Here is a 27,501-nt window from a genome sequence, read left to right as displayed (position 1 = left end):
TGGGGCAGCTGAGGGGGGCAGTCTGCACAAAAAGCTAGGTACAGAAGTTGGGAGAGACTAGAAATGATGCTAATTAGTGTTGTAGTCACGCAAAACTGATGAGTCCAAAACATGTTGACAGTAAGATAGATCAGATCAATAATCCCCCGGATCTTTACATCCGAAAACCAAGGCAAAAACTAGCACAGGAAATAATAGGAGGGCTTATCCCTGGACTGAGATTGCCAGGAGGTCTGGTCTGAGTTTGCTGGGAGCTGAGTTATGAGCCATTGCTGAGCTTGGAGTGGGGTCTACATGGGCAAAGCAACCACAGGTTTTATAGCAGAGAGGCCAAGAGTCCAGAGAAAGCTGATTGTGGAGAGAGAAATAGCATTGGAATAAGCAAAAGACAGTGAAGCTAGAGGCAGACAGACACGCAGGCACTCACACGGGCACATCCTGTGCATGCGACAGAACCCAGAGGCTGCCGTGAGCACTTCCTGCTACATCCCTGAAGATGTCCCTGTATGTCACAATCGTCCCGTCTTTGACCTGAAGATCTCTCGCAATGATGTTTCTTCAAATGGGACAGACACCCGAGCCTCACAGAACTCCTTTCCAATCGGAGAAGTGTCAGAAAGCCAGGATGGAGGCGTGACTGAATATGGAGACGCATGGAGACAAGTCCAGCAGAGCCTTGGCCCTTTGAAGGAACTCGAGGTCTTTTCCAGTTGTTTGAAAGGAGAACGAGGGGCTGGAGAATGGCCGAGTGATTAAGAGTATTTGCTGTTTGTCCTGAGGACCACAATCTCCCCAACGCCCACGGCAGGTGGCTCACAACCACCCAAGGGACCCACTGCCCTCAGTCCCTCTCTGCATGCATGCTGCACTCACTTACACAAACACAAAAGTAACCTTAGCCAGGCTCGGTGTCACACGCCTTTACTCCCAGCACTTGGCAGCATGGCCTATAAGGCAAGTTCCAGGGGATCATGGGCTGCAAAGTGAGACCTTGTCACAAATTAATAATATAGTCTTTGAATGTGAACAATATCATCTACTCTATGAGTTAAAGCCTGTATGTATCCCCCAGTGGGCTGTTCGTGACTCTTTCTCGTTTCTTGTGCACGTTCTAAGGGAGATGGACACTCTAGAAATACTTGCCGATGTGAGGGTCTTGAGAAGGCCGCGGATATACCTCTCGGGAAAGCCTGAGATGATGTTGGCCTTCAGAAGGAGAGGACTGAAGATCTTAAAGTCTTCCGTCAGGACAAATGAATACACTATGGATGAGATCTGCGTCCTACCGATCTTACAGCATCTGCCGTGTATTTCCCAAGCCACGTGTTTCTGCAGGGTCCCTGCACAGAGTGCTCTGGAACCCAGTCAAGTCCACTCTTCCTCTACCTTTCGTCCCTACAGGTCCTTGCTTAAGATGTGAGTTCCTGCATTGCTCTCTCAGAGCTCTTGAGAAACAACACAACCGGTTCACAGGGCCTCAGAGGACCGTCCTTCTCTCTGTTGATGCTTGTGTTGCTGAAGAGGTTACTCATCCAAAGGGTTGAGTTCTAAACGAGCCCTCGCAGCTCATCAGGCAGGTAATTTTTGATCTAGGTGTCTTTCCGGGAACTCTGAAGACACAGTGGTTTCCAGATCCAACCAGGAGGTTAACCCCGACAAAGACAGTAATTGTGTCTGTTTTAACCGTTACAGATCAGCAATGGCCCAGCTCCCAGGCTGTGTTGGTTGAATAAATACAGATTAAGCCAAAGTTCAAATCCCTGTCCCTCTGGCATTACAGTTCTTCCTACTAAACCAAACTACTTCTTAATCTTGTCATCTACCCAACGTTAAAGGGAAATGACAAACTGAGCAAAGGACAGGAGGGTCAGAAGGAAGGGATGGCATCGAGGCTCAAGGGATGGAATCTGGGCCCAGGCACCAGCCACAGGTAAAGCCCCTTGGGCTCTCCTCGTGAGTGAAGTAACAGACTTGTCAGGAGTCCAGATGATGTGTCTCTTCCGCAGCTGTTGCTGATTGGTATGTTTGTCTTATGAATCTGTTATTTATGATTATTAAAAAAAAACAATAAAAAGCAGAAGGGGCCAGGCACAGAGGCAGGCAGATCTCCTTGAGTTCAAAGCTAGGCAGGGCTGCATTGTGAGACCCTATCTCAAGAGCAAAAATAGGGGTTGGGGATTTAGCTCAGCGGTAGAGCGCTTGTCTAGCAAGCGCAAGGCCCTGGGTTTGGTCCCCAGCTCCAAAAAAAAAAAAAAAAAAAAAAAAAGAGCAAAAATAAAGCTAGAAATTATTAACAGAAAATTTAGAACTCAGGATCTCCCATAAAGATATCACTAATCTGTTGCTTTTCTTTCCTTCTCCTCTTCCTTTTTTTTTTTTAAAGATTTATTTGTTTATTTTATGGGAGTACACTTCAGACACACCAGACGAGGGCATCAGATCCCATTACAGATGGTTGTGAGCCACCATGTGGTTGCTGGGATTTGAACTCAGGACCTCTGGAAGAGCAGTCAGTGCTTTTTTTGGTTCTTTTTTTCGGAGCTGGGGACCGAACCCAGGGCCTTGCGCTTCCTAGGCAAGCGCTCTACCACTGAGCTAAATCCCCAACCCCTTCAGTCAGTGCTCTTAACCACTGAGCCATCTCTCCAGCCCTCTTCCTTTTTTTTTTTTTAGTTTATACTGTGGATGGGACTGGAACTTGCTATGTAGACCAGGATGGCCTTGAACACAGACATCTACCTCCCAAGAGTATTAAAGCCATGGCTGGCTCCAAAATATAACTATATAACTGCCTTTTTTCTTTCTTTCTTCCTTTCCTTCTTTCTTTCTTTCTTTCTTTCTTTCTTTTTTTTTTTTTGAGACAGGTTCTCTCTGCATAGCTCTGGTTGTCCTAGGACTCATCATATAGGCCAGACTAACCTTGAACTCACAAGACCCATGCCTCTGTCTCCCTCCCGAGTGCTAGGATTAAAGGTATATACCGCAGTGCCCACCATTATTCCTTTTGTTTCCCGAGGTAGGGTTTCTCTGTGTAACAGAGCCCATGCTGTCTTGGACTCGCCTTGTAGACCAGGCTGACCTTGAACTCAGAGATCCGCCTGCCTCTGCCTCCGAGCTAGAACTTAAGGTGTGCCCCCCACACCCAACACCCGGCTTTAGTCTTTATTCACACCTTACTGTGCTTCTTTGTAAGTGTTCCCTTCTGTGTGTTTTGGCTTTTCCTTTATGCATGTGGGTGTTTTCCCTGCATGTATGTCTGTGCACCTCATGCGTGTGGTCCCCGAGGTAGGCCGGAAGAGGGCATCGGACCTGGAACTGGAGTTACAGGTGACTGTGAACCCATCACTACAGTGCTGGGAATCGAACCAGGTCCTCTGGAAAAGCAGCCAGTGCTCCTAAGCACTGAGACGTCGCTCTAGCCCCCTATGGATATATTTTAAACAAGCTGTGATCATCCGTGAGTGTAATTTGAACCTGGTTTGTTCCTCTCCTAGTATCGTATTTGACTTCTGTCATGCACTGATATTACTATTTTATGGCACTTGGTGCAAGAGTTTCAGTGAGGTGGCGTGAGTTCCTGCTGCCAATCATCATTAAATGTTCATGCTCTTTCAAACGAGCTCAGCGGCAAGGCAGCCTTAAAATTCCAATTCCTTCTAACTGTCGGGAGAGGGGAAATGTTTTTACAGTTCCCTCTTTCTTGCTGTTAAATATTTTAGAAACTACCAAGAATCAATAACCGTGACTGTGTTTGTTTATCAAACTGAGCAAATGTCATTTATCCTCTGACCATTTTCCCTTCCAAGGTCTTTCCAGAAGCTGATCGTTGGGGGAATAAGGGAATACCCACTGGCCCAACACAGGTTAGAGGTCAGGGGGTCAGGGGTCAGGGGTCAGGATCCAAAGATGAGGAAATTCGAGTCAAGTCGTTCCGTGAAAGTGACGTTGCTTCCTTCCGTCTAGCTGGTTTGGGGATGTTGTGATGTTGTTTTTGTTCTGAGACGGGGTTTCTCTCGATCTTTCTGTCTCTAATAAGATGCCCATACTACAACAATAACAACAACAACAACAAAATTGGATAAAATTCTTAGCAAGATCGGTGGAAGTCAAAGGACTGCCTCTTGGAGAGCTTCCCGTATGGGAGGCAGAGCGGCAACCCTAAGGGAAGCTGGAAAGAGCATATTCATAGTGCTGGATACTTCGCTCACTCAGGGTTAGAGCACTCACCTAGCATGTACAAGGCCCTCGGTTTTATCCCCAACACCATAAAAACAAAACAACACACGCACACGCACGCGCACACACACACACAAACACACACACACACACACACACACACACACACACACGGGAGGGGGGGTACATAAAACAAATGGGGTATGTAAGCAAGCCTACGCACACCACCAAGGCAACTTGTTCATTACAAAGACCAGCACCTGGGAGGTGGAGGCACCGGGAGTTCAAGATCATCTTCAGCTACATTGCAAGTTCAAAGCTACCCCAAGCTACATGATTGATTGATTCATTCATTCATTTATTCTCTCTCTCTCTCCCTCTCCCTCTCTCTCAAAAATACCACTAATAATGAAAAAATTAGGTGTGTTGAGCCTCCTGAAGGCTGTACTGTGAAAACTGCAATTCTGTAGTACCTTTGACCCCAAGGCTGGAGCAAGGTGAGACAAACTTAAGTTGAGGGCATTCTACAAAGCAAGCCCTTGCCAACACGCACTGTGCACCCATGTTCAGACCATAAGCAACGGGAAAAGAGAGAAACTATTCTTTTCCTTTTAAAAAAGATTTTTTTTTTTTTTGGTTCTTTTTTTCGGAGCTGGGGACCGAACCCAGGGCCTTTAAAAAAGATTTTATTTTATTTTTTTAAAGATTTATTTATGTATCATATATAAGTACACTGTAGCTGTCTCAGACACACCAGAAGAGGGCATCGGATCCCTGAGCTACCCATGTGGTTGCTGGGAATTGAACTCAGGACCTCTGGAAGAGCAGTCAGTGCTCTTAACTGCTGAGCCATCCCTCCAGCCTGAGATTTTATTTTATTTTATTTTATTTATTTATTTATTTTTGGTTCTTTTTTTCGGAGCTGGGGACCGAACCCAGGGCCTTGCGCGAGATTTTATTTTTTTAATCAGAGGTGTGTGTGTGTGTGTGTGTGTGTGTGTGTGTGTGTGTCTGTATGTGTGTCTGTATGTGTGTGTATGTGTGTGTATGTATGTGTGTATGTGTGTGTGTGTATGTGTGTCTGTATGTGTGTATGTGTGTGTATGTGTATGTGTGTGTATGTGTGTATGTGTGTCTGTATGTGTGTGTATGTGTGTGTATGTATGTGTGTATGTGTGTGTGTATGTGTATGTGTGTGTATGTGTGTCTGTATGTGTGTGTATGTGTGTATGTATGTGTGTATGTGTGTGTATGTGTGTGTATGTATGTGTGTATGTGTGTGTGTATGTGTATGTGTGTGTATGTGTGTCTGTATGTGTGTGTATGTGTGTATGTATGTGTGTATGTGTGTGTATGTGTGTGTATGTGTGTGTATGTGTGTGTGTATGTGTGTGTGTATGTGTGTGTATGTGTGTGTGTGTGTGTGTGTGTGTGTGTGTGTGCAGTGCCTGAGGAAGCCAGAGACAGGCATAGGGTCCTCCAGAGCTGGAGGTGTTGTTTGTAAATCACTTTAGGGAGGTGCTGGGAACTGAACTCTGGTCCTCAGGACCAGTGAGTGTATTTTAACCACTGAGCCATCTCACCAGCCAAGGAATTATTCTTTTTTATCTTGTTTTACTTTATGTATGAGTGTTTTGCCTGCATACATGTATGTATGCCATATGTGTGCCTGGTGCCCATAGAGCCAGAAGGAAGCACAGGATTCTCTGGAGCTGGAGTTGGTACGCGGTTATGGGCTGCCACATGGGTGCTGGGAACCAAACCCAGGTCATCCACAAGAACAGCAAAAGCTCTAGACCCATGAGCCATTTCTTTAGCCCTGCCCCCCACCCAAATTCTTTTCTTGAAAACAAAGAAATTGACAACTAAAGATACAGAACATATAAATGAAACATTTAATCCAAGCCCAGAATACCAACAGCAGCAAAAATCCCCCTTAGAAAGGGAATTAGCGGGACTACTGGTAAAAAAAATAAAAAATAAAAATAACAATGTAAAGATATGTAGACAATAGCTAGCAGCTAGGTGCTGGTGGTGCATGCTTTTAATCCCAGCACTAGGGAGGCAGAAGCAGGAGAATCTCTGTGAGTTTCAGCCAGCCTGGTCTACAGAGCAAGTTAGTTCCAAGACAGCCAGGGTTACACAGAGAACCCTGTCTTGAAAAACCTTATTTAAAGAGAGAGAGAGAGAGAGAGAGAGAGAGAGAGAGAGAGAGAGAGAGAGAGAGAGAGAACAGCAAGGCATCATATATAATTTCTTGGTTTTAATCAACACAGCGCTGTGTTCTTTAAGAAAACAGTTTCATCTTTATGACGCGGATGATGAAGTCCTTGAGGGCGTGCCAATCATTCCTCAGGGATGGTTGGGGAGATGTATGCATTTGCAGAGAGTGAAGCAACTAGGAATGCTTCTGTTGGAAGGATCTGGGTGAAGGGCATTGAGGAATTCTTTATATAGCTTTTGCAGCCTCTCTCTGGTTCTGAAATTAGCTCATTAATAAAAGGTTAAAAGGGTGAAAGAATGGGGGGGCTCCGTGGGTAGGCTCTCTGGGGTCCTCATCCTTATCCTTTCTCCTGCCCAGAATAAGGTTGCAATGCAGGAGAGAGAAGAGCCGGCAAGAGTCGCAAAGCGAGCCAGGCGGGCGTCCTGCCAGGCAGACAAAACTTGGAGCCCACAGGATACCCTAGGGAGTCACCCTGCCTACTTCCAGGTATCTTATCTGAGACACTCTTCCCTGTTCTGTTACAATACACACAAAAGATGTAGCAAAGTTAAGTAATCTGTCCTACAGGTGTAGCTCAGTGGTTATGACTGTCAGCATGTGTAGGCCCTGGTTTCTATCTTTTTTTAAAGATTTATTTCTTTATTATATATAAGTACACTGTAGCTGTCTTCAGACACACCAGAAGAGGGCATCAGATCTCATTACAGATGGTTGTGAGCCACCATGTGGTTGCTGGGATTTGAACTTAGGACGTCTGGAAGAGAAGTCAGTGCTCTTAACCACTGAGCCATCCCTCCAGCCCCTGGTTTCTATCTTTTTAATTAAAAACAAGAAAAAGATTTACTTACTTGTATTTTATTTGCATGAGTGATTGGCCTACATGTATGTTTTCAAACCATGGATAGGCTGCCCCTAAGGTGGTTGTAAGATCACGTGTCAGATCCCCAGAACTGGAGTTGTGACCTTCTGTGTGCATGCTGGGAACTGAGCCTGGGTTCTCTGCAAGAGAAGCAGCAAGCTCACTTAACCTTTGGGCCACCTTCGGAGTCCCTGGCTAAGCATCATGGCGGGTGGGGGTGGGGAGGGATGGTTTTCTCAAGACCAGTTCTAATGCGGCAGGATTTTAAGAGAAACCATCTAGATTTGCAAAGAAAATGTACCTTTTCTGCTTTATTCCATGCCAAAGGCAGGCCTCACCCTGTGTAACAGGAAAAACACTTCCTAGTTGACTCAAGTAAGCACTACATGAAAGAGAAAAACTTCCTAGTTGACTCAAGTAAGTACATGAAAGAGACTTGCAGGGCTTCTTGTTGGTGGTTGCGGCTCGCGCGCGCGCGCGCGCGCGCGCGCGAGAGAGAGAGAGAGAGAGAGAGAGAGAGAGAGAGAGCGAGAGCGAGAGCGAGAGAGAGAGAGAGAGAGAGAGAGAGAGAGAGAAAGAGAGAGGGGGGGGGGATTGCACAAGAGCGCCAGTTCAGTGTTGGCTGAATCAATAATTCAAGAAACCAAGCACATCTGTCTTTTTGTGTGCTGGTACAGTGAGCTATTTTTAAGCGTGGGCGGGGGGGGGTCACTGTGTTTATGTGGGTGATGCTTAATAAGGCTGCAGAAGTGAGTCAGCAATTTCACTCGTTTCTTGGATCTCACACCCGGCACTTTCTCCCCTCCCAGTCCCGCCTAGAAGCCCTCTGACCCTGTTCCAGTCAGCTTCTCCGACTGTCTACCTCCACCTCGGGGGAGGGTAAGGATACCATGTAACGAGTTCTAAGAGCCAAATGGTTCACCCGGAGGTGGAGGGCAAGGCTGCCACATAGGAAGGACCCTTCTTCCCAGCTGCCAAAAGAAAACCCAAACTGCTGTGTGAGGGAGCTCCAGCCAGGGCCGAGCGAGCATGGGCTGAGCTTCTCAGAGCTCTAGCCTGCGGAAGGGAAGCTGCAGGAAGGCACTGAGTGCGGCCCAGATCTATCTGTGCCTCAGGCCCTCCTGCGGGTCCTCACCATGTTCCCATCTGAGACTGCTTGGATTCCCTATTGCTGCCTCACACACTGAGGCCAGGCCTCTAGGCACATTTTCTTTTTAAATCTGGACAGAGTTCAGTTTTCATTGCAATCCCGCCGCTTTGAAACTGTGGTCTTGAGAAAATGACTTTGTTTCCCCAATCCCCCAACCCCATGATGCTTAGCCAGGGACTGTGGGCGATGACTCAGTGGTTAAGGGCTAATACAGGCTCAGATGAAATGTGTTCATCAATGTGTCACTGCCTGGCTTTGATTAAAATGGTGTGGATCCTGAACGTTTCTTTAAGTTCCTGACTTCGACCGTACCATCAAATTAATGCTGAAACCATCATTTTGCTCTGGCCCAGATTTTAGGCCCAGACCTAGTTAGCAGCCTTTCAGGAAGGAGAGTGGTTCCCATATCCTAAGGAGACCTCAGAGGTTTTGTTGTTTGAGATGGGACCTTACTCAGGTCTGGCTGGCCCACAACAAACTGATCCTCATGCCCCTGCCCTCGGAGCCCTGGGATTGAGGGTGTGTGGTCTCACACCGGCTATTTGTTTCTTAGCTGTACATGTAAGGTGTATGTGTGTCAGTGCCACCATGCTCATGTTGGGCTAAAGGGACAGTTCTCCCCTTTGGTCTGGGCAGCCTGCATCTCAGGTATTTTATGGTAGAGACAAATACTTGGTAGATTTTCTGGGGCTTGGCTCTGGGTCACTTTGGGTCTCACAGACCTCGTGGCTCTGTTTTGGAGAGACACGTTTAGTAGGTAGAGAGAAGGAGAGGAAGGCAAGTTGGGGCTTTTCTACCTCTTTATCTCTTGGCTTAGTCAGTGTTCTATTGTTGTGAAGAGACGCCATGGCCAAGTCAACTCTTAGAAAACAAAACGTTTAATTGGGGCTGGCTTACAGTTCGGAGGTTCAGTCGCCATCATGGAAAGGAATGGTGGCACGAGGCACGCACTAGAACGGTAGCTGGGAGCTACTTCCTGATCCACAGGAGGAAACCCCAGGCCTGGTGTGGGCTTTTGAAACCTCAAAGCCTACCCTCAGTGACACACTTCTTCTAACAAGGCCACACCCACTTAACAAGGCCACACCTCCTGCTCCTTCTAGTCCCTTCATCCAGTGCCACTCTTTCGTGACTAAGCCTTCAAATATGAGACTACGGGCGCCGTTCTTATTCAAACCGCCACATCTGCCTCCAGTTATTTCCTTTCTGGTAGAAATACTGTGTGATACAAAATTCCTCAGATTAGGTAACAGTGTGCTCTGCTGAAGGATTTGCACAGCGACGACGGGATGGATGCTACCAGTATGCTAATGCAGCCTCTGTCTCTCAGTGTGTCTGTCTACTCTTCTTACTTTCCCACCTCTTCACACCACTGTCCAGGGCCTTCTGAGTAGCTGCCAGGGAATAAAGTCTACACCCAACTCTCTTCTTCAATGTACTTGTCTGTCTGTGACAGTCCTGGAGTCTCCACCTGCAAGTTATTCTGCTGAGCCCTTTCTGGTTTTCTGGCAGCAGGGGAGGGGGTGGGGGGGGAGGCTGGGGAGTGCAGCATTGGCATACCATCATCAACTCCATTAAAGAACTGGAATTGGGGGACTGGGAATGTGCTGAATGGGAAATAGCATGTTTAGCATGTTCACAACAGTTGGTCTAGGTCCCACCAGTTTATACACACACACACACACACACACACACACACACACACACACACACTCGGGGAGGAGTTGGAGTGGAGGTGGTGACTAAAATAAAACAAACAAACAAACAAACCTGGAAAGGGAGGGGCGGGACTTTGAAGGTGCAGGCTGGCTAGCTTTGGAAGCTTCTAGTCCTAGAAGCTCAGGCTAATTTGACAGACTACATTCTGTTCTCAAGAGACGGGGCAGCCTTGATAGTCAGCCTGCCACCTACTCCATGGGCCACCAGCAAATAGAGACAGACAGCTGCAACTTGCCCTGTAACCTGGGCTTGCTGGAGAAGGGGCTGTGACTCTATAATAAGTCACCTTATACTTTCATGGAATCTTGGCATCAGCCAATGAGAACTTCAAAGGCTTGGCCTAGCTGTGGAATGAGACAATAAACATGTTAATCCCGAGCCTTAACTGCTTAGGACCTGACTGATCAGCCTCAGCCAGCCCTAGGGAGAGGGAGAGGGCAAGGGAGGGGAGGAGGTGATGGTCAGATGCCCAACAGAAGCGAAGTGCTAGAGCCTGGATCCCAGAAAATTGTTCCTCCATAGTTTTATATAAAAATAAATCACTGGCATTCCTAATTTAGATATTTCCATAAGTAAGCACTTCTCTTTATCATACTTTCTTAAACTTAGAAACACACTAGGAAGACGCATTTTAAAAAAAAAAGTCTACGGACTGGAGAGGTGGCTCAGCAGTTAAGAGCATTGTCTGCTCTTCCAGAGGTCCTGAGTTCAATTCCCAGCAACCACATGGTGGTTATATTACAAACTTCTGTAATGGGATCTGGTGCCCTCTTCTGGTGTGTCCGAAGACAGCTACAGTGTCTTATATAGACATTTAAAATTTTATTTTTTTTTCCTTCCTTTTTTTCGGAGCTGGGGACCGAACCCAGGGCCTTGTGCTTGCTAGGCAAGCTCTCTACCACTGAGCTAAATCCCCAACCCCTAAAATTTTATTTTTTTTAAAGATTTATTCATTTATTATATATAAGTACACTGTAGCTGTCTTCAGATACACCAGAAGAGGGCATCGGATCTCTTTACAGATGGTTGTGAGCCACCATGTGGTTGCTGGGAATTGAACTCAGGACCTCTGGAAGAGCAGACAGTGCTCCTTAACCTCTGAGCCATCGCTCCAGCCCCCTAAAAAATTAATTTAAAAAAATTTCTATAAAGGTCTAGATTCCCCTTGCAGACAGAAAAAAAATTACGAATTCGTCAAATAACAGCTTAATCTGCCGCTATCTTGCAAAGCCATAGAACTAATGTAATGTGTTAATGGCACCGCCGAAGAGGTGTGCTCAATACACTGAGGTGGGGAGAGATGGCTCAGTGGTCGGGATCACTTGCTGCTCTTTTAGAGGACCCGAGTTCGATTCCGAGTACCCACATGGCGGCTCACGACCGTCTGAAACTCCGATTCCAGGGGACCTGACCCTTTCTTCCAGCCTCCTCAGGCACTGTATGCACAGACATTCATGCAGGCAAAGCACCCCCACACATAAATAATAGTAGTAATAACAACGATGATGATGAAGACTTTTAAAGCCTGGCAGGGGGCTTGGGAGACAGCTCAGCAGGTAGAGGTGTCTGATGCCAGGCGTGACAACCTGAGTTCCATCCCCAGGAACCACACGACGGCGACGGCCGGAAAGAACCAGCTCCCAGAAGCTGTTCTCTGAACTCCACACACGTTTACGCTACACATGCTCCCCATGACCCCCAAACGAACAAACCAAAACAAACAAATAAGTGTAATTTAAAAAGATCTAGCAAAAGGTTCAGTCTGCTGAAGGAACTGGTGAATAACTGGGTTTTCTTGTACTGCTAAAGTTACTAATAGCACAGAACTCCAGCTATCTCTTAAAGGACATCCATTTTTCCTTGCATTTTTAGGATGATCTGAGGTCCCCCCCCCCCCCCGACGATACACACCAAGGACGGTTTGGGTCTTCACGGTAACATTTATTTTATGTCCTTTTTTTTTTTTTTTTCAGAGCTGGGAACCGAACCCAGGGCCTTTCGTTTGCTAGGCAAGCGCTCTACCACTGAGCTAAATCCCCAACCCCTTATTTTACGTCCTTACTACTAGTCTCTAATCTTACAACCAAACGTACCAGGAAGGTAACGATTTCACTTCCTTATTAAAGAGGTGCAGAAGCTTGGACTTGAGGGCCTGCACAATGTCCCAACTATTCCAAGTCCTGGCTTGGTCGCCTGTGAAGGGTGACTGGCCAACATTTTTGCCTCTGAATCTTTGTTTAAACCTAAACAGGAAGCGTTTAGAGATCCAGTCAATGGGAGAAGGATGTGAATGAATCCAGACCGTTTCTTGCTCCTACTTCTAACGCAGATTCCCAGAGCTTAAACAATACTTTGGAAAGGGCTTCCTTCAGAGGGCTGGATTTATGGAACTGGAACACAGTTGGTAGAGTGCTTACTGCGCATGCAGAAGGCCGGGTCCCTACTACTGCATAAATATGGACCGGCAAAGTGACAGATGTCTGAAATCCCAGCACTTGGGAGGTAAATGCGAGAAGATCAGAAGTACAAAGGGAACCCTCACACGACACAGTGAATTTGGGACCAGCCTGGGATACATGAAAACCTGTCCCAAAGGAAGTGCCTCAGATTCAAAAAGAATAAGAACATTTCCTTTAGACTGATCTAGAACAATCGCCAAGCTACGGAGTCAAACGGAGAGGCGGGCTGTGGGCTACCTCAGTGGCAGAGCACTTAGAATGGCTGGGGCTCTGGGTTTAGTCTCCAGCTCTATCAAAGGAGAAAATATATAAAGCAGCAAATACCGTGTAGTACAGTTATTTATATTAGCAACAAAACAGTGTTATATTTACACACACAATTGTATGTGGATGAATATACAATTGCTTATTTAACTGCCTGGGTAACCAAAAAGTGGTAAGAGGGGGTTGGGGATTTAGCTCAGTGGTAGAGCGCTTGCCTAGCAACCGCAAGGCCCTGGGTTCGGTCCCCAGCTCCGAAAAAAAGAAAAAAAAAAGTGGTAAGAGACTTTTCCTATGGACCCCTTTCTGAATATTTTAGGACAGTAATGTGTGACAGTTAATGTTTGTTTGGCTTTTGTTTTGAGAGCCTCACATATTGAAGGCTGGCTTCCCATTTATGAGATTGCATAGGCTGACCTTGATCTCCTGATCCTCCTGCCTCTACCTCCGTGCTTTGATTACAGCCTACGATGATCAAACTTGACTCTCAACGTGATGGAAATAAGAGGGTCCCAGGAGCTGAATGCAACACACCTCCAGGTTTATCTTTGAGGACATTCTAGAAATAATTTACTAAGGTGGGAAGACCCAACTTGAACGTGAGCACCGTTAGTCTCCATGAAGGTAGAAAAAAGGGAAGAAGCCAGCTGTCAGGAGCAACTGCTTTCTTTTTCTCTCTTCCTTTCGTTTTACAACCTGAATTATTTCATGCGCCTGCACGTATGTCTGTGCATCGCATGTATGTATGTCTACGTGTATGTATGTCTGCATGTGTGTATGTCACCTGCATGTATGTCTGGTGCCAGCAGAAGATGGAAGAAGGTATCTGATGCCTTAGAACTGGAGTTACAGGTCGTCGTGAGCTGACATGTAAGTGCTGGAGATTAAACCTGGGTCCTCTGCAGGAGCACGGCACTCAGTGCTCCTAACCACTGAGCCATCTCTCCAGCCTCAAGTGTGGTAGATCTTAAAGTCAGATGTGCTGACCACAGGGAAACAGGACGGAGATCGAATGGTAAAAATGTTAAGTCCTTCCTTCCACGGATGTTTATATTTACTTCTGATAAAGGTTAACTGTCCATTTAGTCACTGAAGGCCACCAACATATCTATGAACAGAGTTACAAAATTCATTATATTAATAAAATTTTCAAGCGAGGTGTGGTCGTGTATACTCACAATCCCAGAGTTTGGAAGGTAGGGAAGGGGATTTTGAATTCAAGGCCAGACTCAGCCAGGTAGTAAGTTCACAACCAGCCTGTGTGTGCTATAGCCTGTTTCAGAAAGAAAGATAAATAATAAGGGGGTGAGGGTCGAGAGGCTGGAGAGATGGTTTCGTGGTAAAGAGTATTGGATGCTCTTGCATGGGACCAGGGTTTGATTCCCAGCACCCACATGTCATTCAGTTCCAGAGGTTCCAGTGCCCCCTTCTGGCCACCAAAAGCACTGCAGTGTGGGGTGCACAGACATACAAGCAAAAAAATGCCCATACGCATAAGTAAAATTTTAAATTAAAAGACAAAAATCTGAGGGTCCCAAATGAATATGGCCACTGTGAAATGCTTAGCAAACTACAGAATCAGCTCACAAGTCCACAGTGGGGATCTCCTCTTTGTCCCCATGGGTCAGATACAGTGCTAACCAGTAGGGTAAAGGACAACATGATTGACATCTTTGCTCTAATGGAGCTAGCATTCTAGGAGTTGGGGTGGAACAGACAAAAACAAGATGAAATATGCTCGGCAAATACTGTATTTCATGAATCCTAAAATGTACATTTTCCCACTGTCTTAGGGTTTTACTGCTGTGAACAGATGCCATGACCAAGACAAGTCTTAGAAAGAATAACAATTAACTAGGGCTGGCTTACAGGTTCAGAAGCTCAGTCCATTATCATCAAGACTGGAGCATGGCAGCATCCAGGCAGGCATGGTGCAGGAGAAATTGAGAGTTCTACATCTTCTTTGGAAGGCTGCTAGGAGAAGACTGGCTCCAGGCAGCTAGGATGAGGGTCTTAAGTCTATGTTCACAGTGATACACCTACTCCAACAGGGCCACACCTCCTAATAGTGCCACTCCTTGGGCCGAGCACAAGCAAACCATCACACCCACTTACAAACTCTAAGCTTGGTACGTTTATTTTGGTAGGTTGTGCCTTACAGGAGCTGTGCAGAAAGCATAAGACTAGCAGAGAGAGGTAGAAGAGGGGCTCCCAAGAGTCAGGCAGCACTTGTGTGACATCTGAGCCGACCTAAAGAGGGTAGGGATGATAGAGGCCTGCAGGTGACATGCCTTTGGGTGAACAGAAGAAGCAAACTTCCCAAACAGGGAAAATACAGCGCAAAGTCCACACAAGCCTTTAACTTACTGCATGGCCACAGTGTTGATGCCGGAGAGAAAGAAGAACAAGCTTTTCCAACGTGTGCTCATCTCTGCCTACAGGAAACAACTCGTCAAGGTTGTTTCTTATTTATCCATTTCCTTTTTTATTTAAAGATTTGTTTATTTATTCTATATAAGTACACTGTAGCTGTCTTCAGACATACCAAAAGAGGGCATCAGATCTCATTACAGATGCCATGTGGTTGCTGGGGATTGAACTCAGGACCTCTGGAAGAGCAGTCAGTGTCTTAACCTCTGAGCCATCTCTCCAGCCCTATTTATCCATTTCTAAAACACAGCTAAGAACATTACATCACTGAGTTGCCATGCGGACTAAGCCAATTGTTATTGGGTCCGGTGTGACAGTACCTATCAGTAAGTCCAGTACTCAGGATTCAGACTCAAAGCTAACCTGAGCTACACAAAGAATGAAAGCCTGCCTCAGGAAATACAATGAAGCATTCAAGCAAAACTAATGTATATTTTCATTTATTCGTGATACTGCAGATTGAACCCATGGCCACATAAATGCTAAGTGAACTTTCTGGATGCATAGGAAAATTTAGGTGTCTGGTTTTTTTTTTTTGTTGTTTTTTTTGTTTTTGTTTTTTTTTTGTTTTGTTTTTTCCTGTCAGTGCCACTTAGCTTGCTATGCACCTTGAACTTCTGAGCCCCACCCCCTCCCCATCATCTTCACCTTCACCTCCTCAAGCTGATATGGTTATGGGGCTCATACCCAGGGCTCCATGCCTGCTTGGCAAGGACCATACTAATTTGAGTTGGAGTTGTACTTGCTGAGCTGGGCTTCCGGCTCTAAGAAAGCCTCTAAGAAAGCCTCTAACGCAGACCTACATCTGCAGCCCAGTGGGGTTCTTTTATGCAAAGCACTCTGAACACAGCCTAGCAGAAAAGGGTAAAGTACTTGACATTGTTATTGATTAGTCCTGACCTTTGACAGCCCCCCACCTCCCCCCCACGAGCCTCACTATCAATTTATTTTGTTGTAAGTCATTGGGTTAATTGCACAGTAACAGATAGTCTTATTAACGGTGTTTTGAGACACTGCTTTTCCAGTAGGAGCTCTTCAGTGGCCAGAATATGATGTTTCAAATGCAGATGATTACTGTGGTTCTCAACCTGTGGGTCACATTATCAGATATCCTGCGTATCAGATATTTACATTACAATTCATAACAGTAGCAAGGTTACAGGTATGAAGTAGTATTAAAAATAATTCTGTGGTTGGGGGGAAGGGGACATCACAACATGAGGAAGAGCAGTCAAAGGTCTCAGCAGCTAGACGGTTGAGAACCACCACTGTGAGGCATAGACTGTCCTCCCCGATCCGCCCCTCCAAGCTATAAAACAATCTTATGCTAAGATGTTTTATTGCTTGTGCTGAGTTTTCTTTTTTTTTTTTTTTTTTTTTTTTTGGTTCTTTTTTTCGGAGCTGGGGACCGAACCCAGGGCCTTGCGCTTCCTAGGCAAGTGCTCTACCACTGAGCTAAATCCCCAACCCCGAGTTTTCTTTTTTTTTTTAAGAATTATTTATTTATTTTATGTATGTGGGAACACCGTCGCTGTCCTCAGACACAACAGGGGAGGGCATCGGATCCCATTACAGATGGTTGTGAGCCACCATGTGGTTGCTGGGAATTGGAACTCAGGACTTGTGGAAGAGCAGTCGATGCTCTTAATCACTGAGCCATCTCTCCAGCCCTTTTGCGGAGTTTTTGACTAGAGAATAAAAAGAGTCTAGGCAAGCTCAGACACTGAAGGAAGCTGGTTTTAACAACAACAACAACAACAACAACAACAGAAAAATGGATTTCAAAATAATTAATTTTAGTAGATGTTCTTGGCCAGGTTTAGTTTGGGAAATGGGAAATTATTCTCGTCAACTTGGAGTTTCAGGTTGTAGAAATGTCACTAAACCACACACCAATTACCGCACTGTCCCGAATCCTTACAAAAGTCAGTTACAGCTTCCTCAGGTTGTCCTTCGACAAGTGGTTCTTGGCCAACTGCTATGCTGGTGACTTCTGCCACATGACAAGAGAGCACAGCAGGAAGAAGACAGTGTCCTTAACTCTTGTAGACACGCCAGTGTTGACGGATTAATAAGTAACCCTCTCCTTAAATAAGGAGCCACTTCACAGCTGCTCCCCGCTTGGGCTCCCTCAGGTCCTACCTGGGGCATAAATAAGAGTTTACACCTTCTCTGCCTCCTCTTTAGACTTCAAGTAGTGAACAGACAGAATGGAGATTGTGGGGCCCTCATCACTTCTGCACCCAACTGTCCGTCTTTCAGTCCTTCCTGGCCACGATCCCACCTGCCCAGGGCACAATGTTAGGGAATAAAACAAATGACGGACACCTCGTAAGCCATGAGTACTATGCCCCCCCAAAGTTTAACACAAAGTATTTCAACGAGGTTCAATGCCAAGGTCCTGCGTTCCGTTACCAAATAACAGAGAGGTCTCCAAGCCCCCTCCAAACGTATGAGAGCCTCATCTCTTGAGATAGGACGAAGTGCGGCTTGGGGAAGAGGAGAGGTCAGGCTCAGGGAAAGGTGAGACTGCTAGGTGAGGTTCTCTGCAGGCTTTACTTGGTAACTAGTGAGAGTTTAATGGTTACTTTTTTTAGGCTGGGACAAAATGCCCTCACGGAAAATGTCTAAAGCAAAATGCCAAGCAGAGGACAATACTCAGCACACAGTATTTCTGGCAATAATATCCCACCATGCTCTGTGTCCAGGCTTACGACCTTGGGGCTATCACTATGGCCTGTATCGAGGGTGTTCTGTAATTCACGGGCAGAATAGACCGTCTTCTTAGCATGCTATTCACATATTCACTCAACAAGCTATCCCCTTATCCATCAAAATCACTCTATGATTGGTAAATACACTAGCGACTGATGCACAAATGGTCCAGTGGTTAGGCTGGGCTAAGCCAAGTTTTAATTCAGTGTCTGCCGGCAAAGTGACAGCACAGAGGTCTGCACCTTGATTTCAAGGAACTCTCTCCTGAGATGCTGGAGTAGAGGGTTAAGGAACTAGCGGGAATCTGTCTCACAAAGAGGGAAAGGGCACACGGAGGCAAGAGGAAACTGTTGAGTATTCAAGGGACACGGAGCTTCAACCCTAACAGGTGTGTCTGCCAAACTAAGGAGTTTGGATGTCATTATATAAACCGGGAAACCACCTGAGCGTTCTAACAAGAGGACTGACGTATTTCTTCTTGGGCTGGTGTGCTGAGGAGAGCCAGGGCTAAATGCAGATAAACTAGTTAGATGTACACTGTACTCTCAGTGTGGATGTAAGTCGTATCAACAAGCAGAGTATTCAAGGAGAGGAAGGGTTTGAGAAATATTCTATAACTGCACACCATCCGCTCAACACTGGACATGGTAAGGTGGAAAGCCAAAGTCTCCAGATTCCTCCTTATGGACTAGGGAATTATTGGGCAGAAGTACTACTGAGCATGCTAGGGAACGCTGTGGAAGCATACTGATTTCTTTTTAGAGGGAGACTGGGGAAGGCATAGGTCTTAATCGTCACATCTGAGACCTATGGAGAATTGAAACCGAGAGATGCATGAGTCAGTTGTCTCACTAGACTGCCTTTCAGTGTCCAGAAATTTACAAGACTATTCCAGAAGCATGTGTACCTGGTGCTTCATTTGGAAAGAACAAGTATGCCAATTTGGAAATATGACATTCTGCTTGTTAAAACCATTGAAAACGTAGGAATTAAGACTTAATGGGGGGGAGGGGGCATAATGCTACCAAAATAACACTCTGGAACAAATTTATTTCTAATCTCTTATTAGAGATGAATGCAGCGTTCGATGAGGGTTCTTTCTCACACTTGAAAATGAGCAGAGAACCTGCTGTTTAGATCTAGGAATTCCTTTAAGCAGGGTTGAGGAGCAAGAACTTAGAAACGCGCCCTCCAGTGGTAGTGGAATAAGGGGTCTCTAGCACCCCCTTTAACCACCAAACAAAGCCCTGTGTAGAAATGCAATTTGAGAAGATCAAAAGGCCACCTCGCTGACACCACTTAACCAAAAGAACCAAACGAATCCTCCCAGGGGACAGGACACCCTTCTCCCCCTTACCTGTCACGCTGGTCAAAGGAAAATTTCACTTTCGACTCAACAAAATAAGCCCTCAGGTTTGACAGCTTGCAGTCCGTCCCGCTCCGCGACAAAACACCTACCAGCCCAAGCGCGTAGTCTAATCAGAGCCTCCGGAGCCGACTGGGCAGGGCTGCGACCACGTGGGTGACCGCGACCAGCGGCAGCGAGCAGAGCAAGGAGGAGGAGGGGGCGTGCCCCTGTGGTGGCAGGCCTGCTGGTGGGCGTGGTCTGCGCCCCCGGACTGGTGGGTGTGGCCTGCAGCCCGGACTCCCTCCTCTCCCCTTTTGCCTTCGCCCTTCGAGCCGCCACGTAACGCCACGTCCCCGCGCATGCGCACCGCGGCTGGCGGCGGTGGCTGTTTCCGGGCTCAGGGGGCCGGAGCGGCTGCTGAGTAGGAGGCTGCGGTGGCGGAGGCCGGGAGAGCCGGCTCGGGGGCTAGGCCCTTCGGGGGCGGGGGGCTGTCGTGTTTTCTTTGGCGGAGGGGCTGGTGAAGCCGGCGGCTGAGCGACGAGATGAATTTCCTCCGCGGGGTGATGGGGGGTCAGAGTGCCGGACCCCAGCACACAGAAGCTGAGACGGTGAGCGCAGCGCCGGGGCCGGGCTGGGGCCGGGCTGGGAGAGAACAGGGCATCCACGCCGCTCTCTTCGCCTTCCTTTCTCCTGCTCGGACGCTCGAGCTCCCCGCGCGGCTGCGCGGCCCGGGCCGTAGTGACAGGAGGGCTTCAGGGACCCGGCACGGCGACGGACCGCGCGGCCCCTCCCTCCTTCCCTTTAACCTGTCGGCCGGCGCCGGTGCCGGCTGAAACCCGGCTCTGGAGGGCTGGAAGGAGGTTAAAAACCAGCTGTTGGCGAAGGCGTGTGGCTAAGAATAAAACGATATTCTTGGGGCACAATGCCACCTGTTCCTGCCCCATCAGCTGTAAGAATGGGCGTTTGCTCGGGGTTGGTGGTTCAGACCCTACTTTTCTGGTTCACCCAAATGTGTCATGTGGTGGCAATACTACTCTTGCACTCTGTAGTAATCTGGGCGCTAACCACCCTAGGGACTCTTCTGCTCTGTTGGTGACATGATTTGTTAATGTTTTTTTTTAAATTATTAAGACATGGAAAACCAGTGTTTGATTTTACGTTTAGGATACACCTCCTGTGAAGTTTGCAGAGCCAGTTGGAAACTGCTGTGGATGGCTCACTGGAGAAGAGTAAATTTAGATATACAGAAAAAAAAGTGACCGTGTGTGGTATTTTAAAGATAAACTTTGGATAGTTGTCATAGCTCTCTGTTTTGTGGATTCAGAAGGGTCATAAAATACCCTGCAAGTTACTTTACTAAAGTAACTTGACCAGAATCTTGGAGCTAGAATTCACTACCGCGGAAACTAAGAAACTAAGCATTCTGCTAAGCCTAGACTTTATTGCTGATCCCTATATTTCAGTTCTTAGCTGGCACTTTTGGAAATTTACATGATGTTAACCACATTCGTTAGGATTAAGTTAACACATTAGTTAGGGTTGAGTTAACTAACTAATGTAGTTTATTAATGTAGTTAGTGTAGTTACTGATGTAGTTAGTACTGGGGGAGATGGAGGAGTTCCTAGAACTGAATCCAGGGCCTGATTACATTCGAGGCCAGCAAGCCTCTTTTGCCACGAACCAGACTTCCCACCAGGTTAGAACCGAGCTGAAAGCTGTCAAGTCTGTTGATTTTGAAAATCAGATCTCCTTTTCCCCCCAATACCTGGCTTCTTCCCTTGTTACTAGAAAACCATGGACTCAGGATTACCGCAGTCTCTAGCCTTTCTATATGTTGTCTGATATCTGTAACACACAAATTAAAAGCTTGCTTTGAAATCAGACCTTGATTTGAATCCAGGCTTCCAGGCTTGATTGACTTGGATAGATCAGGAAGGCTAACACTTCCTAAGTAAATAGAAGTGCTGGCTCCTATGGTGGTAGTGAGTCTTAAGTGAGAAATAGAAAGTGCGGCCTTTAGTAGATGCTCAGGAAAGGAGAGTCCTGACTCCCAGTACCTTAGACTAAGATTATCCTTTGGCCTTGTTATGGTGACCTCTGTGGAAGTCACCGTCTACAGAGTCAGAGGAATTTAAAGCTGAGGTTCCTGGAGCAGCGAGAGGTGAAGCCTCCTCGCTTTACGATCAGCAAAGTAACTTGTGCACTTGGTATTGCAGAGCTGGGCCCAGGACACTTTGGTTCAGTGTGCATGGATCAACATCATGGTTTTACATGATGATTTCATAGTGATGCCCTAGTGTCACCGCCGTAAACATGTAAAGAGAGACGAAAGGGATGCCCTTGCTACTTCACATGCATTGAGAATTGAGTCAGTAGTCTCTTTTGAGGACTAAGTTTCACTGAGTTACTCTCTGATCAAAGATAGTTCTTATTCTGTCAGGAAGTACACCAAGGTCCCATGGGCCACTAATTGACATGGGTTTATAGAGCCTCAGTGGAGTGCATGGTGTAATATTAGATGCTTTAATTGTCGTTATTTGATTTGGCCTACGTGTTTGATTACCAGGGCTTTGAACATTCACTGTATAATCATCTACTAGGTTCTTCCATTGCTGCAAATTAAATTTTATCGTCTTCAGAGTGGGTCTACATTCTTTCTTTTTCATTTTTTTTCCTAGTGGAAAGCTTTTTATCTGAATTCGACCTGTTCATCTCTAGTATGCATCCCTCACTTCTTTGCCCCATAAACTACAAATAATTTCTTTTCCTCAAGGGACAACCATTGCTTTATAACTAGGTGTTAGGTTTATATGTATGTCTTGCTACCATTAATATGGTACACACACACACACACGCGCACACACACACACATACACACACATAAACATAATAAATATATATGTGTATATATATCATCCTTTAAAGTATCTTTTTGTCCAAGAGTCAGTTGTATTTCAGATGTTTTTCTGCACTATAAAAACTTATTCACTGACATTTCACTGAGCTAAATCTCTAATCCCCCCTTCATACACATTTTGAAAAAATAATAAATTAGATTTATATTTCAAATAAACCACAGATATTACAGTCAGCAACTCACAAATATTAGGTGGTAGACAATGCTACTTTATTCCTCCACAGTGATTAAATAATTGAACTGTCTTTGTCAGGCTTTTCACTTAGACATTTTTCTAGTGAACGGATTGCTGTAGCTGTTTTCCTGCTTCCCCTTTATTCCTCCTTTATTGTGGAATGTAGGAGGGCACGGGGGTGCGGAGTGTTGGGGTGGAAGTGGTTTTGGTGCTAGAAATTGAACCTGACTGAGTAAGCTACACCCAGCTCCGCTTAGCATCTCCTGTCTGTAACGAGAGTAATGTTGCTGACTGTGTGCCTAGCCTCTCCTAGCCTCAGCTGAGAGGGACTTTGGACTTTTATTAAGATATTCCTCAAAACCAGCCAAGTAGTAAAGATCCATATTTGTATCACAGGATCATCAGCAAGTCTGTGAAAAGGGGAGACATTTTAAATTTAGAATTCCACCCACAGCACACTTTGGATTTTAAAGTCTAGTACTTTTTAATATAGTTTCTTCTCCCCACCTCTGCCCCCTTGAGGCAGAGAAAGACACTGATGGCTGATGATTGAAACCTTGACAGGACACACATTCTTGTGAATGCTCACATGTTCTTAGTTTACTGGTTTTAAAAGATAGTTCCATGCAAAGTCCATAAGAAATGTGAGTATATTTGATAAGTTGTAGTTCTTTCTGTTTTCTGGTTAGATCCTGAGACATGAAAATGGCCAACAGACTACAGCTACAGAGTCCCTGTTTCAGGTGTCTCTGTGGGGGTTGATCTGGAGGAATTGGCTCAGAAAGCAGGAGGGCTAACAAGCTAGCCACAAGTGTGCTTTTTAAAAAAGATTTATTACACACACACACACACACACACACACACACACACACACACACTGTAGCTGTCTTCAGACACATCAGAAGAGGGCATCAGATCTCATAACAGATGGTTGTGAGCCACCATGTGGTTGCTGGGATTTGAACTCAGGACTTTTGGAAGAGCTGCCAAGCTCTTAGCCACTGAGCCATCTCTCCAGCCCTACAGGTGTGCTTCTTTTGACTAAACTTATTCAGGGATGAATGTGATCTTAAATCAGAGTTTAGGGTTGGCCATTGATTCAGCAGGTAAGTCACTTGTCATGCAAACCTGACAACTGCTAGTCCCCAGGACCCACAAAAAAGGAAGAAGCAAACGCTGTCCTCTGAACTCTGCATAGCACTGTGGTATGAGCATGTCCCGCCTATCGTAGTTACAAGACAGAGATGTGATGATGACGTTTGTGTGTAACGGAGCACATGGTAGTGTAGTAGAAGTGTATGCTCTGAAATGCCTCTTGGAGTTGCTGCTTCCATTTATGCTAGTAACGAGGCCAGTGTCTTAATTGGGATGTTTTCTCCCTTGGCTTGCAATAGTAGTGTTAGAGAAAACAGGAGAGGGAATTGCTTCTGATGATTTTTATGTCTAGGCAAAGATGTCTTCTTGACTTGTTTTAAATGTCACTTTCCATTTTGAAGGTGTTGGGCCCCTTTAAAAAAAACTAGAATCGCTTAAAATTTACATGCCCTAATGCTGCCACAGGTCACTCCACCTTGTGAGCATAACAACAGCCTTTGGAAACAGTTCGTTACCAAGGACTTGTGTTGTCTGCTGGTCACAGACAAAGCAGAAAGCCCTCTTATATGGAGGTGTATAGGTAAGGTGCTGTTTTCACAGTTTTCTGTCTACACCCTGGATGTGTACACACACACACACACACACACACACACACACACACACACACACCTCCTTGTGCCTTCCAGGGAACTTCATGCATCTACTTTTCTGAGAAGTACTTAGGGAAAAATTGTCCTAGCAGGTCTATTTTACCGTGATATAAGTATATAATATGCTTATTTAATTTGTTTTTCAAGAGTTTTTCAAGGCAGTGATCGACAACAGCTCTAAAAGAATAAGCCCTGAAACCCTGTGATTCAGAGAGTAATTACAAACATCTTGAACTGGATTATCTCCTCGGAGAGAACATACCCAGTTCATTTCCAGAGGCTTGTGTTTGTTTGCTTGTTTTTGAGACAGGGTCTCTCTTTGTAACCTAGACTGGCTTTGAACTCAGAATTCAACTGCCTCAGCCCTGGTGCTGGGATTATAAACTACCACACCTAGCCCAGAAATTCTCTGTATAAAAACTCTTTATTTAGCTAGTCCAAATATCATGGAAAAGTTATGCCTGTTTTTACACAAGAGAAGTATTATAAACATCTCTTATATAAAGTGCTAATCATTTCTAATTTGAAAACTTCTATAGTGTTACTTTTTTCAAACATTTATTGTTTATGTGCATGTGTGCGTGTTACCTGTGTGTCTGGATATGGGTACACATGTATGCACGTGCACTAGTGTGTCAGTCAGGACAGTTCTGCCTTTACTCATGTGTATTCCAGGGGTAATACTTAGGTCATTAGGCTTGGCAGTAAGAACCTTTATCCATGAGCCATCTTGCCAGCCCTATAGTGTTAGGGTTTTTGTTGTTGTTTAAAATTAAGTATTTATTTTTTTGTGTGGGGGTGTTTTGCCAGCACCATGGGTGTACTTGGGACCTATAAAGGCAAGAAAAGGACATGGGTCCCCTAGATTGGAGTTAGAGGTGGTTGTGAACTTCCATGTATGTACTGGGGATTGAACTAGAATCCTCTGGAAGAGTAGCCAGTGCTCTTAACCACTGAACCATCTCTCTAACCCTTAGAGTGTTAGATTTTAAGATACTGGTATTTATGACAGGCTGTTTGGCAGACAAATTTCTTGATAGACTTGTTGAAAGGTTGTCCTTCTTAGGAATAGTCCATTTACTAGGGAAAGTGTGAACAGTGAATAAGGCAGTATAGTACCTTGGCAGATTCACATGTGTTGTAACAGAAGTAAGGTCATCGGAAGACTCGCCTTTGTTTTTCTCTTGTCTTCAGAGTTACAGAGTTGCTTTGGAAACAAATCCTTGTCCTTGCTTGTAGCTGATATCTCTTGATAGCAGTAACATTTTTATACTATTAATGCATTATGATTTAGCTATAGGGTCACATGAATTGTTTTAGTCTTACCAAAAAGGGTTTTCCTTGGGAGTTCTTTTTTTGGGAGGTACAATTGTGTTTTAAACTCACAGAAAGCAGAGATAGATCATTATAGGAAGTTGGTGTAGGTGAGCAAATCCCTTTTAAATTACTGAACGCAGAGGGCTTTTTAAAAAATGTCTTAAGACATTATTTAGTTAGCTTTACATGTATGAGAGTGTTTTGCCAGGATGTATGTTTGTGTACTCATATGGGTCTGGTGTCAGGTGCCCTGAAACTAGAGGTACAGATGGTTTTGAGTCACCGTGTAGGTGCTGGGACCCCAAAGAGCAGAAGTGCTCTGAAGTGAGCCATTTCTCTTGCCCCTTGAACAGCTAGAGAACTAATTGTTGTTCTTTCCTTCATTTTTTCATGCCTGTTAGACTCCTATGAGGAACAGAAAAAGGTTGACTTAAATCTGTCACTGTTTACAGATTTAAGTCAACCTTCATCCTAGTTTTGTGTGTCCCTAATCCCCTCTTTGTCTTTGATAGCTTTTGGTCTTCTGGTTTTTTAAACCGTATTTTATTATGGGGCATGCATGGCGTGGACGGGGCAACTCTTAGTTCCCCCTTCTACCTTTTCGTGGACTCTGGGGATCAGACTCAGGTCATCAGGCTTGGAGGCAAGCACCTTTGCTCACAGAGCCATCTTTTCAAGCCAGGCTTTCGCTGTCATGTCCTTCATTTTTCTGTCCCACTCCCAGCTATTCCCATTGCTTTTATGGGGGGGTCTCCTTTGTGTATTAGTAAGTGACATTATTAGTTCCCCATTTAGTTTTAATAAGCAGATCATTCAGTTACAGTTCTGTGTGTATCAAATTTGCCTCTTGTTAGCAGGGCTCTTTCTTTCATGTCTTACTTGCTAAATGGAAGTATGACTCTCACATGGCAATTAACACGAAGGCATTCTGACAGTCACCCATGTGAATTGTGGTGACTCAACTGTTCTGTTGGTGAGACTTTTCATGGTGACTCAGATGCTCTATTGATGAGACTTTTTTTTTTTTTTTTTGAGATGGGGCTTCACTCTGTAGCCCAGGCTGGTCTTGACTCATAATCTTCCTGCCTCAGCATCCTGCATAGATGGGACTACAGATGTGTGCCACCACATCGTGGCTGTGTGTCTGTGTTTTCATGTACTACATCCAATACCAGTAAGCATGAAGTTCTTTTTGGCCATCTTCTACATTTAGAATTCTCTTTCCAGAGGTGAACATGTTACTAATTAAGTATGAATCTTTCATCCTGGTTAAATTTTACTCAAAAAGTTTTTCCCTTAAGAACTCTTTTGGTGATATTGTCCTTGTATAGTATTTTGTTATTTAATGTGAGGGCCACAAGCCTTCATTCAGGGTGGATGCATCGGTGAAGCAGACAGGGCATAGGTGAGCCAGAAGCCCAAGGTGAAGCCATGGCAACTTATCTTGGCTACAGGGGGCCACTGGCACTCAGCAGCAGCCAGGGGTGTCCTAAATGTAGGCCCAGGAGCCAGTTTTAGAGAGCGGGCAAAGTAAATAAAATGTGGGCCCAGCCAGGTAACTCAGTGGCTAAGAGTGTGTTTCTCTTACAGTGAACCTGGGATGGTTCCCACTACTCACAAGGTAGCTCAGGACTCCCCACTTTGGGGACTCCAACAGAGGATTCTGGCCTCTGAGGGCACCAAGCACATACAGAATACACACAGGCAAAACACTCAAGCACATAAAATAGAAATAAACAAATCTTTTTTTTTTTTCTTTTTTTCCAGAGCTGGGGACCGAACCCAGGGCCTTGTGCTTGCTAGGCAAGCGCTCTACCACTGAGCTAAATCCCCAACCCCATCTTTTTTTTTTTTTTAAGATTTATTTATTTGTTATATGTAAGTACACTGTAGCTGTCTTCAGACACACCAGAAGAGGGCATCAGATGGTTGTGAGCCACCATGTGGTTGCTGGGAATTGAACTCAGGACCTCTGGAAGAGCAGTCAGTGCTCTTAACTGCTGAG

At 45.5% G+C, this 27,501-nt stretch overlaps 2 protein-coding genes and 1 long non-coding RNA gene across 9 annotated transcripts in view; 2 read left to right on the top strand and 1 right to left on the bottom strand.

Annotated features, from left to right (window-relative positions):
- G3bp2 (G3BP stress granule assembly factor 2) overlaps positions 1-19,493 on the bottom strand; it is a 91,495-nt gene extending 72,002 nt beyond the window's left edge. For 2 of the 4 annotated variants that reach the window (NM_001401437.1, NM_001401438.1), the window contains 1 exon segment: positions 19,351-19,493. The gene's annotated coding sequence lies outside the window, so the exon portion shown is untranslated. 4 annotated transcript variants of the gene reach the window in all.
- Positions 1,774-8,688, top strand: LOC148001248 (uncharacterized). The gene is made up of 4 exons (XR_015637314.1): positions 1,774-2,019; positions 6,758-6,886; positions 7,587-7,676; positions 8,069-8,688. It is a non-coding gene; the product is annotated as an uncharacterized LOC148001248 (long non-coding RNA).
- Positions 19,494-19,724: 231 nt separating the features above from the next.
- The window catches only part of Uso1 (USO1 vesicle transport factor), a 65,356-nt gene continuing 57,579 nt past the window's right edge, over positions 19,725-27,501 (top strand). For 3 of the 4 annotated variants that reach the window (XM_087584170.1, XM_087584169.1, XM_087584168.1), the window contains exon 1: positions 19,725-19,949. In XM_087584170.1, the coding sequence (XP_087440296.1) occupies positions 19,884-19,949 (66 nt within the window). In that variant the 5' untranslated portion in view covers positions 19,725-19,883. 4 annotated transcript variants of the gene reach the window in all.

This window comes from Rattus norvegicus, chromosome 14, assembly GCF_021556685.1.
Source record: "Rattus norvegicus strain SHRSP/BbbUtx chromosome 14, alternate assembly SHRSP_T2T, whole genome shotgun sequence".
NCBI classification, from domain to species: Eukaryota; Metazoa; Chordata; class Mammalia; order Rodentia; family Muridae; genus Rattus; species Rattus norvegicus.
The sequence above is the reverse complement of the archived record's forward strand: the minus strand, read 5'-3'. Positions and strand labels throughout refer to the sequence as shown.